Genomic DNA, 14,558 nt, shown 5'->3' on the forward strand with positions numbered 1-14,558 from the left:
ATTAGTCTTTATTCTGGCTCATGACAAACCAATGTCAAACGAGTTCAAGCGTGTAGGAAAGTCAGTTTGCCACCAACAGTGAGTGACGTATAAAAGAATATTCATATTGATGTGATCAAAAGCCTCATGTGGAATGTTAATTAAGTTTTGATACATAATAGGCATGTATCTCATGAAAGGTGCTGACTGCAAAGTCATCTGAAATTAAAATGTTTTTTTTTTTAATTGTGCATGGCATTTTCCTATGTCGCGCAAGAACAATATCATGCAGACGAGATGTGATCATTTTGTTGTGCTGAGGGTCGCTTTCCTCTGTTTTGGGAACATTTTCCTACCTCTTGAGGTAAACAGTATGGCCCTACAGAAACAACTGAACACGAGAAGCTTTAACTAATTAGCACAATTATGGAACTGTGTCACACCAAGATGGTGACATGCAGAAAACACTGTGACTCCGCATCGACCTCGGAGAGTTTTGAGTTGCAGGGATGTAATTTGTGGTTGGCATTCGGGAATAGATCCGTGAAACAAAAGACGAATATATCTTTTCTCTGTTACTGCTTTTGTGTTATTGTTTCTTTCTCTGTAAGATCAAAACATTAGGTGTATATCTCCATACTTGCTACCGTGGAGTCGAGCCCGTGCATTCTAAGGCAAAGATACCTAAGTGCTAGCTAGAATGATTTCGTTATCCATCCAGAAAAATGACATGTCATCTAACCTTGCTCTATCTTGCAGTTGCACTCACTAGGCGGACTTTCCTTTTCTTTTCCTCTGGCTTTTAGCTGGCGGGAGAGCAGAGTCCGCCATGTTTGCCTATGCTGACTTGTTCTGATTAAAAGTAGGTCAAACACACCCCATGGTGGTCACATGATATTGTTGCTCACTTGCTTCGGCGATCTCCGGAATCGTAAAATACGGGACGCATTTTATCTTGGCAAAACATTTACACATAGGATACATGGTGTGTGCAGCATCGCACCATCTCGAAACTCCACCAGCAATAGAAATAGAACATTTTTGCCCAGAATTCAACTTTACAGTCAGAACCTTTTAAGTAAAAAAGCAACTGGTGAGAAATGGAGGAAGTTGGTTATTGGAATGCATGTTTTCAGTACGATAGAGCAGGACAAAATGCGTAAGGCCACATATTTTTGTTCCCTTTACAAAAATCCTCTCAACCATTGAAATTCACTTTTATAGTTGCTTTAATTTGCCATATGTGGAGTTGTTTGTGCAGTATTAGAAATACTTGTTCTGTACAGTCACAACCTCTGATCACAAACACACATATACACATTCCTTATCTTCAGTGGAGCCCTGCGATAACCTGGCAACTTGTCCAGGGTGTACCCCGCCTCTCGCCCATAGACAGCTGGGATAGGCTCCAGCTTGCCTGCGACCCTGTAGAACAGGCTAAGCGGCTACAGATAATGGATGGCTGGATGGATATCTTCAGTGGTCTTGGAAAACAAACCCTACAACCACTAAAGCAATTTTTCAATCCTGTTTTGAAAAGCTTGCTGTGATATTAAGTGTTTATGCTGAAAGAGACCTCATCACCAAAGTGTTTTATATGGCTGATTGCCATGTTCCAGAAGACAGAGCAGTTATGTATGTTACTCAACTGTGTCATATTTAGCATCTCTGCCAAGATGGATCAAATGATGAGTACATATGACTATAATGATCTCATTAGAGTTTAAATGGCTCCATCACAAGCGTATTTTCAAGGATTACAGGATTAAGCTTACTTGAGAAGACTTGCTGAGAAAGTGTTGTGTAAACTGCGACATACAGTACACATGGATTTTGTTTACTTGTTCTTACATATACCCATTAGAAACTGAACACTCATGGAAGCTTTTCACAATACTTGAAGTGTGTAGTTAGATTCAGGGTTAAAGAAAAGACACATCCATGCAAACCCTTCAAGATTTTCAGCATCATTTTCAGTTTTATTTTTAAGCCTCATTACATGGTGCCACATGCGGTTGGTTAATTTGGGGGGTGTGGTGATGTGAAACTGTGGCTTTGTATGATGTTTCCTATCAGTACTGCAGTTCTGCTCAGTACTGGGTTGAGGGCTGCATATATGTGAATGCAATCTGCTGATAAATGTGGAAGCATGGGTCTCTCCACTCTTCACCACTGAAACTCAAAACTCAGGCCAGCCATTCTGGCACTAAGAATAGCAAAGATCTCCCTCTCCCTCTTTCTCTCTCCCTCTCTCACTTTCTCAGTTCAATGCTTACAGTTCAATTTAATGGTTACAGTATTGCCAAATATTGAAATGATCAAGGAATTTGGATACAAATAACAATTAAAAAAAAAAAAACTCTTTCTTGTTTCTTGCTCATTCACTTTCAGTAGCTGTTTTATTCTGGTCAGAGTCCGGTGGATCTTGGGGTCTATCCCAAGAAAACAGGGCATGAGGCAGGGATACATCCTGGATAGGATGCCAGTCCATTGCAGGGCATCATGGACATGTGCACACACACATGAACACCTAGAGGCATTTTATCTTGGCCAATCCACCTTCTTGCCTTTTTTTGTGAGAACCCAAAGAAAACCCACACAGGCACAGGGGGAACATGCAGAGACAGTAACCTGAGCTCATGTCCAAACCTGGGACACTGGAGCTGTGAGACAACAACACTACCCACTGTGCCACCATGCTACAATCTCTTGTCTCCCTTTTCTCCCTCTCTTAATTCAATTCAAAGGTTAGATTTGTCAAACCATTGAAAAGTCAAAGAAACTTCATACAAATAGCAATAATAATAATAAAAAAAACTCTCTCCAGTGGAGTGTCATCTCTTTGTATATTACATCACGAATGTTCTACAGGGCTATGAGCTGTCATCCGAATGTGCCATCACACAGTCCTCTTTGGGATGACATGCCAGAAAACCCAAATGCCAGTAATACTGTCATATAAACCATCCATCCATTATCTGTAGCCGCTTATCCTGTTCTACAGGGTCGCGGGCAAGCTGGAGCCTATCCCAGCTGACTATGGGCGAAAGGCGGGGTACACCCTGGACAAGTCACCAGGTCATCGCAGGGCTGACACATAGAGACACACAACCATTCACACTCACATTCACACCTATGGTCAACCTGCATGTCTTTGGGGGAAACTGGAGCACCCAGAGGAAACCCACGCAGACACGGGGAGAACATGCAAACTCCACACAGAAAGGCCCTTGTCAGCCGCTGGACTTGAACCCAGGACCTTCTTGTTGTGAGGCGACAGTGCTAACCACTACACCACTGTGCTGCCGTCATATAAACCAATGCTACTTTTTTTTTTGTTTCAATTCATCTGGGGTTTTATTGCATTTAAATTTAAAAGCAGTTGTCTTTTCTCTTTGCATGCTAGCTTTTTTGTCTAGTCATTGTGCATCCTGGAAAAACAAAGTGGTCTCCCCATTGAAACTGTTGCTCAGAGAATGAATGAGACACATTTGCAAAGACACACTGACCATATATCAGTCAAGTAGTCTTTCACTTTGATGGGTTTTACCTCTGCTTGCCATCTGTTGCTTTAGCTACCATGCTTGTGTCCATGTAATGAATGTATTTGCACTTTCAGTGAATTCTGCACAACATTTCTTGCCAGAGCTTTCTGTCTCTGGGCTGGTGCTGTGCTGTAGGAGTTAGATCAAGCAGCCAAGATGTCAAAGAGTGACCCCCGGGACATTGATGAGGATGCTATCCTCAGGGGTCTCAGTGCAGAGGAGCTGGAACAGCTTGAATATGAGATACAGGATATGGACCCTGAGGTAAAGAACATATAGCACATTAATAAACATTCCTCATTCTGAAGTTCCGCTAAGTCCTCCCCACCCACACAAGTGCTCAATTTGCTGCACAGCCTACACATGGAGAAAGAGGAATTTGTATTGTAACACAATTAAAAATGCAAAAATATTAAAGTGCATTAATTAACAGCATACAACTGGTTGGAAAGTCTAAAACAAATCCTGTGGATTGTCTTTGCACACTACTTGAGCTTTCCCAGAACCTTATGGTAACAGGAAATGCGCATGATTGAATAACCGAAGAAAGGTTTTTTTTTTTTTGGTCATGTTTCAGAATGAGATGCTCCCAGCTGGATTACGTCAGCGTGATCAAACCAAGAAGAGCCCAACAGGTCCATTTGACCGCAGTGCTCTGCTTGATCACCTAGAGAAACAGGCCCTAGAACATCAGGATCGAGAAGACCTGGTGCCCTTCACTGGGGAGAAGAAAGGTATTTTAGCTGCTACCTCAGTCAAAAGAGAGGGATAATTCATGGACTCTCTCTTTCAAACTGAATCTCAGTCTCTTTCCAGGGAAGAGATTTGTTCCCAAACCTGGAGCAGGAAAGATCCCAGAAGAGGAGCAGATCACTCTGGAACCAGAGTTGGAAGAAGCTCTGAAAAACGCCACAGATGCCGAGATGTGTGATATTGCAGGTGGGTGGAATTTTGTAATATCACACATCTGCAATTTGTGATATTGCAGATGTGTGATATTGCAGGTGGGTGGAATGGCCCAGCAATTGGCCCAGCAATTCTCAGCAAAAGCAACTGTTGTGTTGGCAAATCGGCCAAAGCTGTCCCTATTTTTAATCTTGACCATCCTTGGCTATTACTTAACCTTCATGCAAAATCCTCTGTGGCTACACTCAGAAGAAATCCACAAGTCTAAGCCACAGTTACTTACAATATAGCAAGTCAGCTAGCACACGGAGTCACATGGTATTTATCCAGTCAAATATGTCATCAGCATTAAAAAGCTCATTTATTATGGTCCTAAATGGACAAGAACAATGAGATTTGAGAGCCTAAGAAGCCTAAAAAGAACACTATATTAAACTGTCCTATGATGGTAACTGGTGGCCGTATGGCAGATATTTAAGTGACACGTCATAACAATCCAACATCACTTGTTTTTCAGTAGTTTGAATGACTTAAGTTTACTTAAAAAGAATGAGAGAAAACTATATAGAGTCGAAAAGAGTGACAGTCGTATGGCTCACTATGCATTACAGATGTGACTGAACTTGGGCTATACCCCATAGTATCTGATTCCCATAGCTCAGCAGGTCACCAAAATAAGCTGGCTGAGAGCCACAGGGTTAGCATTAACATGTGTCGAAAGGGGGTTGGGAGGTTTGAAATATCGAGAAGGGCCTGTAGGCTGATGATACTCACAAAACCATATGGGAAAATAATAGTGTTACAGGTTGTTTATGCTGCTTAAAGCAGCAGAAAGAAGCCATGTTTTCAGTAGCAGCTGTGTAGAGTATGATCAGTACTGCTGAGGCCTTAGAGTGGTTATTAGAAAAACCATCTCCTTGTTGTGCATGCTTCATAGTTATGAGGCTAACATTGAACATTTATGATCATTGATTAGCATCATGCAAACTGGATGCTGAAATTATTATACTTACTTTAAACTGTGATGAGTAGTCCTGTACAGACAGAACATGGCATTCTTTAGTCTGTACAGTACAAATAATAAAACCGATTAGCCTCATAAATTCAGTTGGAAAAACTAAACTAAACTAAATTTTTCAGCTTGTGGAAAACACACAAAGTTGTTTAAAATTTGTGTAAATTTAATCCTAGATTTTTCCCCCCTTGAATCGTTCATTAAAGGAAAACTAAGTGTTCATTCTGTGCTGTGGTGGTGGTGGACAATGCAATTCTCTGGGTGAAGCTTACTGTAGTACAGCCATTCATCTGGAACACATCCAGTTTGGGATTAAAACTCCTCTACAGCTATGGCATTCCTCTGTCTGGGGTGTTTTTGAAAGAAAAATAAAATCACATTTACCGAGTTGACATGTAGCAGGCTGGTGGATGCTGTTTCATAAAACGCAGCTGCCCTATTGTCTTTGATATTAATAGTGTCGTAGGATTATTATAGCGAGCATAAGCCATAGTATAAAGGGAGAGTAATGTATGTATAAGCAGCTGTCCATATGTCTGCCATTACTCCTGAAAAAGTCTTCCTGTCCCAGTTGCAGTGCAGTGTTGCTAGACAAACCAAACCGTAACCTTGCCAGGTTATCTCTACCATCCATTTTCCCCATTCCATTAAAAGTAAATAAATAGCATAGCTGGGTAGGAAATGCAGAGTCTCACAGCACAGCAGTTGGAAACACATTTATCACTGAACTGCAATGGAACTGTGGTTTCTTAGAAAATACTTCCACCTGTTGGTGATGATGTGCAACATAGTCAACTCTGACATATTTTCCAATCACATTCCTTATGTTGAAGTTATCAGTGCTTGCTTTGAACATTTCACACGAAGGTAAGAGTCTATACATGTAAAGAAAGATGCATGTGAAAACAATTTGCATCTCGCTTTAACTACTTGTATTTGCATCTTTGCAGCCATCCTGGGAATGTACACACTGATGAGTAATAAGCAGTACTACGATGCTCTTGGTGCCACTGGTAGAATTGCCAACACAGAAGGGATCAACAGTATGCACTCATCTCGCATTCATTTGTACAGCATTATATATGATTATTCTCTGCTTTCCTTAACTCTTTACCGTGGTCGGTCCTACAATCCCCTACAGGTGTGGTAAAACCTGATGTGTATAAGAGCTACCCTGATGAGCCTCCCAATGACACAGATGTTGAAGACACACTGCACAGGATCCAGAATAACGACAGCAGCCTGACAGACGTCAACTTCAACAACATCCCGGTAATTTAAATTGTGACAGGACATTTCTACCATCAAGCATATAGCATAAAATAAACTGATGCTTTTCTTCTGCATCAGTACATTTTCAACCTACACTTGACTTCTTTTAATTATTGTTAAACACTCGTGGGCTGTGCATTTCAGTTTATTTGAATTAATATGCCCTTAACTGTTGTTTTATAAGACTATAGGTACATAACACTTCATCTTGAGCTCATATAAAAGTACTATACATATAAAAGAGTATGAATTCAAAACAAAATATTTATGATAAGGCACATTAAAAAAGGATGAGCAGGTTTTATTAAGTATCATTAGTGATAATTAAGACAATCAAGAATTTAAAGTGTTAAGTCAATTAGAACCAAAAACATAAATATCATACAAGTTATACTGAACATAACAGATACATTTCCTCAATTTTGTGCCTTATGTATTTTTTAATATGACATTGTTATAGTGCAATTTAATTTAATATAACTTAATGTACATATTACCTCTTGATGTGTATTTTTTTCTGTGCATTGTTCCTTTTTGCTGTATTTGCCAGTTACAAATGGCTTCTTGTCAGTGACCTTAATAGTTGCACAGTGACCTTAATAGTTGCTTTATTCTTTAGGACATTCCCATCCCAACACTGAAAGAGATCTTCCAGGGTATGAAGAATAACACTCACGTACTGAGCTTAAGCATTGCTGCGACACGCAGCAATGATCCTGTGGCTTATGTAAGTACTCTAGGTTACATTTATGACACTTGTGTTGCTTGGACATTTGTGTAGTCTGGGAAAATCTGTTGGATAAGGTTATTGCTGAATTCTGACCAACAGCCAAAAAAGATGAACATCAGGTTTTGGCTATTTTTTTTTCCTGCCTATAGCATACTTTGATTTGACCTCTACTTTAAAAGTAGACGGCCTTTCGATTTCATAAAATTAGTGAAATTTAGTTCCCGCTGAAATTTAGTCATTGTGATATATGTTTATTTCTGTAATATCTAATTTAAAAAGGCCATTCTGTGGCTGGGAAGTTATTTAATTTGAGGGGATTCCCTATCAAATAATGTGCATGAAATCGCTCGCTTCACGCAGTCAGCAGACAGAGGAAGTCCGTTTGCGCATGCACAGGTTTACCTTTGACGGTGCACTGACAGTTACATCATTCTGTCGCTAAACGAACAGCTGATCACACCGAGTTGCTTGCTGACCGCCGATATTTATTAGTTTGGTCCTGCGTTTCCTTTCCTTCACAACATAAGGTCTTTTCTTCTCGCTTTCTGTTCCTGTAGTTGGTCTTTCATGTTTCATTCGCACACTCACGTCCTTCATTTTTCCCTTCTGTTTCAAATTTGTATCCCACAATGCCTTGCGCGAACAGGGAAAGCCCACCATGTGATGCATGACATAGTCTCTTGTATTGCGTCATGGTGAAGCAGGAAAAAATAGCAGAGAATTTAGGGCCATGTGGCCCTAAATTCATTAATTGTTCTATTAAAAAAAAAAACTAATAAAATTGAAAGTCTATGATTCAAATTCAGTATCTTTCAATCCACTAAACAAAAATAATTGGATGTCAGGTAAAATTCTTTTTATGACCTACACTTGAAAAATCTGAAAGTCAGTGGACCTTTAAGAAAACATAAAATAATCATAAAATGTTGTTCTGACTCGATAATGTGGAAGTCATAAAATTAAAAATCTATAACAAAGTCCATAACCGCTTATCCTGTTCTACAGGGTCGCAGGTACAGTAAGCTGGAGCCTATCCCAGCTGACTATGGGCGAGAGGCAGGGTACACCCTGGACAAGTCGCCAGATCATTGCAGAGCTGACACATAGACACACAACCATTCACACTCACATTCACACCTACGGTCAATTTAGAGTCACCAGTTAACCTAACCTGCATGTCTTTGGACTGTGGGGGAAACCGGAGCACCCGGAGGAAACCCATGCAGACACAGGGAGAACATGCAAACTCCACACAGAAAGGCCCCCGTCAGCCACTGGGCTTGAACCCAGAACCTTCTTGCTGTGAGGCGACAGTGCTAACCACTACATCACCTTTATAACAAAGTCTGTAATCAAAAACAAGGTGCCTTTTGCACAGTACTGGATACAGAAGAAATTGTCAATATTCCATCCTGTGAAGGCTTTTCCCAGGCCACCACACACATTACAATTTTCCCAAACTTGTTTATTTGCCATTTTAGAAAATTATGTAAATTAGCCAATGTTATTGATTTGTTGTTGGTCTAAGCAAATGCATCTAAATAGCAGCATAGTCATGAAACATTTGGGATTTATATCATTTTATCTTAAGCTAATCTTTTTGTCCTAATTGGCCAGGCCATAGCAGAGATGTTAATAGAGAACACTACACTGGAAAGCCTGAACATCGAGTCTAACTTCATCACTGGTGGGGGAATGATGGCTGTCATTAAAGCCCTGTCTGAAAACACCACCCTAGCTGAAATCAAGATTGACAACCAGGTTACAAGGCTCAACCAGCTTATGTCCCATGAAGAAAAAATACCTGCTTGTGCTTTTTCAAGGTTTTAATTGTGGTTCTGGTTTCCTTCATACAGAGGCAGAAACTGGGAGACTCAGTAGAGATGGAGATTGCCTCTATGTTGGAAAACAACTCGAGCATCCTAAAGATTGGCTACCACTTCACACAGCAGGGCCCTCGTGCCAGAGCAGCCATTGCCATCACTAGAAACAATGACTACTGTGAGTGCACAATCACATTACAGAGCACGACGTACAATTTACAATTATTCGCTGAAGGTGAAGTGAATATCGGTGAATAATAACCGAGATAAAGTCAAGGTTATTATTCACCGATATTGACTGAGCCTGAGGTGGATAATTGTTTTAGTATAAATACACAGGTGATTATTTAAAAAAAAATCGTATTAAAAAATAAATTATTTCAAACTTCAAAAGCGGCATGCAAATGTAATGCACGCAGACTTGTCACATACACTACGTTCAGACTGCAACCTGAAACGACTCATATCCGATTTGTTGTGAAATCCGATTTTTTTGTTAGGCCGTTCACATTACCAGTTATATAAGACTTGTGTGCAATCTCCAATATGAACGGAAAACGACCCAAAAGTGTCCCGCATGCGCAAATTGACATGTAATAAGCACATCTACGTAATACGTAAACAAAAAAAAGCGCACTCTTCAAGTTTAATGATTTTTTTGTTTGTTTGTTTAATTATCTGGTTAGTGTTAAAGTGTGAGGTCTCGTGTGTGTTTTTGTTTCTGAACTGAAATGAAAACGTGTAGCCTGGTAACGAGGGTTAACTCCTAAATGTCTCTCTAATTTCTATATAAGTGCACTACATGTTACTAGGAAGTAATGGATTTTTAAACTCTATATAGTGCACTCGAGCTTCAGTAGGCAGTCATTTGGGATACGGCCGCTGTATTACCAAACTCTTAATTCAGGCTTAATAATTTGCACATATTTATTTCGTCATATTAATAAACTTTTTCTACATTTTTATAAATATTTATTTAGATTGTTTATAGCCAGCTGAATTCTGCAACTTCTCTCAGCGCTGGCTCAAGGTGCAGAAACACCAGTGCAGTTTGCTATGGAGATGAGGCAAGACCTGGTGATGTGGTTTTTGTGGCGGCGGCGGCGGAACTCACAATCTGATTAATGTGGGCAGCAGACTAATGAGACCGAAGGTGTCAAATTACTGGAAATTTCCAGAACAATCTTATAATCTTGTAATACAGGATGGTTTAAGTTATAAATCAGTTATAGAAACTGTTTTATTTAATCAGGCTAACAGATCAACATCCAGGTCCCTACCAAATCCACCATTAGCTTGATCAATTCTATAAGTCTATTTAAATTCTGAAAACTGTACAAATGTTGTTGTTTTCCACCAAAGAGGCGGGATTAGCCAACGCAGAATAGTGACGTTTTTCTCTTGTTGATGACGTGTAGGTCGCATGAACGCGACCTGTCCGGTCAGACTGCAGTCGCATGTGAAAATATCGGATATGCATCGGATTTAGGACCACATATCCAAACGGCCTGAGTCGCATGTGAAAAAATCGGATCTGTGTCATTCAGATTGTCAATAACAAATCGGATACAGGTCGCATATGGGCAAAAAAATCGGATATGGGTCGTTTCAGGGTGCAGTCTGAACGTAGTCTTATGTACACCGAGTCACATAAAAATACTTTGTTCTGAAATCGATAAAATAAATCACGATTCCACCTTACCTTTGAATAGTTTTAGACCAAACTTTGCAGCATCTTTAATTCTTTTAGTAACAGCATTTTCTTTCATAATTTGTAATTCTTCCTCACTTACAGTGACAAAGCAATTGGCCACCATTTTGCCAAGTCGCTCGCAGTGATTATCGGGAAATAGTCCAAATTTCTCGACCAATCAGCGGTTTTCTATAATCACCTGCGTATTTATACTAACAGCAATTATTACACCTTTAATACATTTTAATACAATCAAGCTAAGAAAAAGACACTGAGTATGAATTCTGAAAATCTGGTAATAGAGGAGCCTGGATATTATTAAGTGGATATTCAACTGAAGGACTTAATAGTCTTTTCACACATGACTGACATGCAGAAAACTGCAGTACAGTATGTTATTAATTAATACATGAATTGTTAAAAAAATCACACAGAAAAGTAAGTATTGTATACTGTATGATCAGTGTACGTAGGGAACAGACTGCGTATTTTCGCCCCCTTTGCTCAGTTTATTTTGTTTTCCCATATTCAGTCCGCCAGCAGAGGATGAGATGAGATGAGATGAAGGCTGTAATGGTCTCTGTTGGAGCACTACTAAGAAGACTCAAGATGGTGACACAGACTAGCCTGCTATGCTTTAACCATCTATTCATCTCCCATTGTGGATATCATTAACACCAGCCCTGCTCTGTGTTTGTATACACTGGGTTTCATCAAGCCAAATGTGTTCTCACTGAATAAAAATCATGTGCTTCCAATATATCAGAGTTTTTAAACTTGTAAAAAGACACTACTTGATCGTTTCTTGAGCCATGATTTTTTTTTTAAATATGGTGCTTCTAACAAAAAGATCTGTACATATTTTAAATAAAATGTTATCTTTTTCAATGTCTAATCAGGATTCAGTTTTGTTAAATTGAGATCACAAAACTGTGCGTCACCAACCGTCTCAGAAAACGGTTGGTTATAAAGCTAAAGCCACACCTAATTAATTCCTGATTAGATTAATTTTCTGCCTTATTTGAGCATTTACGCAAAACAGTGCAAATTAGTAAGCCTGCTGCATTTTAAATGTGTCGCTATTGGCAACATTTTAATGTGATTTATTCATCTAACATGCATACTTAATCCTAAGTAAATGGGACTGCATAGAATTTATTTGATCAGACCGTCCATTTATCCACACTGATGATCCCCATCAGAACTACTCAGGTTTAAAAACGTCTTATTAATGTTGATTAGGAATATAATGATAAAATTGTTTCCGATTTCAGTTCAGTCACATGATTAATAGAACAGAAAAACTTTCATAGTCAGTATTATGCAACCACTGTTAGGTTTATTGTGGTGAATCATTGTGTGATTAATTAAGAGCTGGCTATGATTGAATCCTCTGACCTCAGAACAGTCGGATCTTTTCAATTTCCCACTATAACACTCATTTATCCTCTGCCATCTGCCTATTTATACCTATGAAAATCAACCCCCAGTGATTTAGTTACACAACTCCAAATATAGCTTCATACCAGGTCAAGAGGGAAGGGGGTGTGTATAGAAAACTGATGTCCCACCTTCAGAACAGCTGCTGATCTCTTAAGTCTTTATTTGTTGACCACAGACACAGCCATTCACTCATCTAAAAACACAGGTCAAGCTCGAGAACTTCCACAAACAATATTCTGAATTTGAAACCAAGGCTACTAGGTGATTGCTGAAATAAATATTGTTACTTGTGAAATCAATCAATCAACGTATAGTTGATGTTTTTAAAATGCATTTGTATTTAGTTTTTAATTTCTTATTACCTCCGACAGGCCATCATGATCAGAATTAGAGGACAGCAGTGACAATCCACTATACACTCCCCATTCTGGCATTTTGGAACAGGATTCAGTTTTGTGACTTATGAGCTCCAATTTCATGTGTGATTCTGTTCTGCATTTGTGACCCCTTTCATGGTGCAAGTCTTGATACTATTATTCTATCCACATTCACTGGATATGAGTAATTACACGCTCTGATTGGCTACTACTAGGCTATCAGCTCATATACCGTAGAGAAAAACAAAATGGCAGAGCGTGTTGCTGAACCAACCAAGGATGAAACAAGAGTCATCAGGAGATGACATGTCCCCCCGGCCCCCACATGAAACCCCACTCCAAATTTTCCTAAGTTGAATTGGTTGCCATGGAAATACAGGAAAAAAAAAAATCACAGAAATCCCAAAATGTCAAAAGGCACAACTACTCTTTGCACTTAGCATAACTGAGGTTTTGGGAAAAAATTCCTAATCTTTTTGAGTTATGCTCTGGAAACTAAAATGTTTACAGACGGACAAACAGAGCGATAGCTATATCCCCCTGCATTATATGCTAGAAGGATAATAAAAACTCTGCTGGAAAACAAAACCTCAAAAAATACAAAAAAGCAACAAAATATGGAATAAAAGTATTTGATGGTTAGAATGTATCCATCCATCCAGCCATCCATCCATCCATTATCTGTAGCCGCTTATCCTGTTCTACAGGGTTGCAGGTAAGCTGGAGCCTATCCCAGCTGACTATGGGCGAGAGGTGGGGTACACCCTGGACATCGCCAGATCATTGAAGGGCTGACACATAGACACAGACAACCATTCACACTCACATTCACACCTACGGTCAATTTAGAGTCACCAGTTAACCTAACCTGCATGTCTTTGGACTGTGGGGGAAACCGGAGCACCCGGAGGAAACCCACGCGGACACGGGGAGAACATGCAAACTCCACACAGAAAGGCCCTCGCCGGCCACTGGGCTCGAACCCAGACCTTCTTGCTGTGAGGCAACAGTGCTAACCACTACACCACCGTGCTACCCTGGTAAGAACATATCGCTTTTTTATTTTTCAAGAATTATTATTATAACATTTTTCACAAATTACTCCTGTCATTTCGCCGGTTTATTTACATTCTAAGCGGAAATGATTTTGTCAAACATTTTGCATAAAGTTTTGATTTATCGCATTTGCAACAATAACAACAAAAAAGAAGCTCCGTTTCTCAAAATCCAGTGAATGTGGATCGAATAAAACCATTATTCCACTCAATCTTGTCACACATGGCTTATAGCTGACTCAGCATTCTGCAACTCGTCGGCTATCAGCTCATGTATGACTCGATTTCGTGGTAATAACTATTAAATTGTGAGAAATACAAATAAGGAAGGGCGGCACAGTGGTGTAGTGGTTAGCACTGTCTCCTCACAACAAGAAGGTCCGGGTTCGAGCCCTGTGGCCGACGAGGGCCTTTCTGTGTGGAGTTTGCATGTTCTCCCCGTGTCCGCGTGGGTTTCCTCCGGGTGCTCCGGTTTCCCCCACAGTCCAAAGACATGCAGGTTAGGTTAACTGGTGACTCTAAATTGAGCGTAGGTGTGAATGTGAGTGTGAATGGTTGTCTGTGTGTCAGCCCTGTGATGACCTGGCGACTTGTCCAGGGTGTACCCCGCCTCTCGCCCGTAGTCAGCTGGGATAGGCTCCAGCTTGCCTGCGACCCTGTAGAACAGGATAAAGCGGCTAGAGATAATGAAATGAGATGAGATCAAGTAACAAATCATGC

At 40.0% G+C, this 14,558-nt stretch overlaps 1 protein-coding gene across 2 annotated transcripts in view; it reads left to right on the forward strand.

The window, feature by feature from the left end:
* Positions 1-11,721, forward strand: part of tmod4 (tropomodulin 4 (muscle)) — a 13,569-nt gene extending 1,848 nt beyond the window's left edge. Inside the window, exons 2-10 of one of the 2 annotated variants that reach the window (XM_060920583.1) lie at positions 3,626-3,788; positions 4,102-4,258; positions 4,341-4,463; positions 6,396-6,488; positions 6,587-6,717; positions 7,337-7,444; positions 9,065-9,208; positions 9,304-9,448; positions 11,496-11,721. In XM_060920583.1, coding sequence (XP_060776566.1) covers positions 3,681-3,788; positions 4,102-4,258; positions 4,341-4,463; positions 6,396-6,488; positions 6,587-6,717; positions 7,337-7,444; positions 9,065-9,208; positions 9,304-9,448; positions 11,496-11,518 — 1,032 coding nt within the window. In that variant the 5' untranslated portion in view covers positions 3,626-3,680 and the 3' untranslated portion in view covers positions 11,519-11,721. Of the gene's footprint in view, positions 1-3,598; positions 3,789-4,101; positions 4,259-4,340; positions 4,464-6,395; positions 6,489-6,586; positions 6,718-7,336; positions 7,445-9,064; positions 9,209-9,303; positions 9,449-11,495 lie in introns of both variants that reach the window. The other variant, XM_060920582.1, reaches the window with a different exon arrangement.
* Positions 11,722-14,558: the final 2,837 nt, after the last annotated feature.

This window comes from Neoarius graeffei, chromosome 5 (assembly GCF_027579695.1).
Source record: "Neoarius graeffei isolate fNeoGra1 chromosome 5, fNeoGra1.pri, whole genome shotgun sequence".
NCBI classification, from domain to species: Eukaryota; Metazoa; Chordata; class Actinopteri; order Siluriformes; family Ariidae; genus Neoarius; species Neoarius graeffei.